The sequence below is a fragment of the Sinocyclocheilus anshuiensis genome, unplaced genomic scaffold, assembly GCF_001515605.1.
Source record: "Sinocyclocheilus anshuiensis isolate Anshui unplaced genomic scaffold, SAMN03320099.WGS_v1.1 scaffold241, whole genome shotgun sequence".
NCBI classification, from domain to species: domain Eukaryota; kingdom Metazoa; phylum Chordata; class Actinopteri; order Cypriniformes; family Cyprinidae; genus Sinocyclocheilus; species Sinocyclocheilus anshuiensis.
In genome coordinates, this window is record NW_015540865.1 from 337,214 (window position 1) to 339,543 (window position 2,330).

Consider the following 2,330-nt stretch of genomic DNA (forward strand, 5'->3'; position numbering starts at 1 on the left):
CTGTAATTCACACACTAACAATAAATAATACTGAAACATATGAATAAACACATCTGCAAGACAAAAATGCATATATATATATATATAATAAAACATATAAAGAACACATAAAAAAACATTAAAAACATTTTCGTTACTTACTGTAAAATTAAATAAGTAAAATATTATAAACTAGCTAGTTACTAAGGCAACATTTCCCATTTTAATTTAGTTTAACTTGATATACTAAAATAAGTCGAATTAAAACTGAAATAAAAAATGATAAAAACTATATAGACAGATCAACAAAACAAAAACTACTAAAAATAATAAAAACATAATAAAACTAAATAAAACTAAAATTAAAAAATATATATATATTAATAAAAACTATACTATATACTTTAATATAATTTTTTGTTTTAGAAAAAAATTTTTAATCAAAAAATGTTAATATCATTTATTTTTATTATTATTATTATTATTTACATAAACACTGTATTTGTAATAAGTTGTTCCTTCTTATCTGGATGTCTTGTTATATAAGTAAATTGTTTGTGTTGTTTATTGAGCATAATAATAAAAATGAGCAAGCTGCATTACTTTTGTTATTTAATTTTTGTAATAGTATATTTAAATATAGTTATTTAATGGTTAAAGACTGTCAAAGAAGCATGAATGATTTATTCCAGTACCTAACAGGAAACGTGTAGAAATGTCAAATGTGACCCAGGAGCACAAAATCAGCCATAAGCGTAAATTTTTCGAAATTGAGATGTATACATCATCTGAAAGCTGAATAAATAAGCTTTCCATTGATGTATGGTTTGTTAGGATAGGACAATATTTGGCTGAGATACAACTATTTGAAAATCTGGAATCTGAGGGTGCAAAAAAATCTAAATATTGAGAAAATCATCTTTAAAGTTGTCCAAATGAAGTTCTTAGCAATGCATATTACTAATCAAAAATTAAGTTTTGATATATTTACGGTAGGAAATTTACTAAATATCTTCATGGAACATGATCTTTACTTAATATCCTAATGATTTTTGGCATAAAAGAAAAATGTATAATTTTGACCCATACAATGTATTGTTGGCTATTGCTACAAATATACCCCAGCGACTTAAGACTGCTGTTGTGCTGCAGGGTCACATATGTGGCTGTAATGTGGTGTAATGGAGAAGCTGCTCTCTGCCCCGCAGCGGCCCGATCCTGGAGCCCCGAATCCTGCTGGTGTCCCACGACCTTCCCAGCAGACTCTTCCAGCACTGGAGCTACACGCTGCTGCATGAGTGTGACAGCCAGCGGACGCTCGTCTCAGACGAACAGAGCCCAGAGGAACTCGTGAGAGACACCCTTCATCAGATCCTGCGGCTCGGACGCCTCCTGCTCAACAAGACACAACAGATCACGGTACAAATACTGTACATTTGTGCATAAAGGTTTCTCTGTCATTGCTCAGGATTTCGTTTCTCTGTCTCTCCTAAAGTTCCCCAGGAGAAAGAAGAGTTGGACTAAATAGTTGAAAAACATAGTTTATAAAGCGGATAGTTCCGGTGCTTGATTCTGATTGGCTGAGCCGCGTTCGAAGCTGTTGTAAATGACTCTACAAAGTAACATACACCTTTGTTTACGTTTGTGTGTTGCTCGGCAACCACTTTGTAGCAACCACAACTGTTTCTGAGGAGCTACATTGTTTGGTGGAAGAATACTGTTTTTATTAATATCATTACACTTTATTTGCTCTGTTTTATTTTGTGAAACCTTACTACATATATGGAGTAACCGTTTTATAAAAGCAATAATCCCCGTGAAGCCGTGGTTTACAGTGAATTTATAACAGCTAAGGGGTTTTAACAGCTAACAACGCCCCTTAGCTGTTATAAATTCACTGTAAACCACGGCTTCTTGGGGCTTATTGCTTTAATAGAGCTATAGAATTATTGTGAACAGATTTGATCTGACGAGAAACATTTGAGTTCAAATTAAGATCTCTGACTTTTGATGAATATCAGCACATTCAAACCTAGAATGATAAACTATGAACATAAGAGAATAGTGAACTCAACACCACAACTATATTGATAGCGACAATGCGGAATGATATCGCTGGAATCACCCATATGGCAAATTATTATTTTTTTGGCCAAAATATATTTGAAATAATTGTTAAATATATGTTTTAAATAGTGAAGCTCAATTAAATATATTTTTTTAAATTGAAAATATATTTAGTTTAAATCTTCATATACCAAAATATATTTCAAAATGTATATTTGGGACAAGAAAACAATTTTCCAAACTTACAGTATAGCCTATATTTATAAAAAAAAAAAATTAATAAA

General features: G+C 31.2%; 1 protein-coding gene across 1 annotated transcript in view; it reads left to right on the forward strand.

Annotated features, from left to right (window-relative positions):
• Nucleotides 1-2,330, forward strand: part of tex47 (testis expressed 47) — a 10,206-nt gene that overhangs the window by 5,168 nt on the left and 2,708 nt on the right. Inside the window, exon 5 of the mRNA XM_016485598.1 lies at nt 1,170-1,398. Coding sequence (XP_016341084.1) covers nt 1,170-1,398 — 229 coding nt within the window. The remainder of the gene's footprint in view (nt 1-1,169; nt 1,399-2,330) is intronic.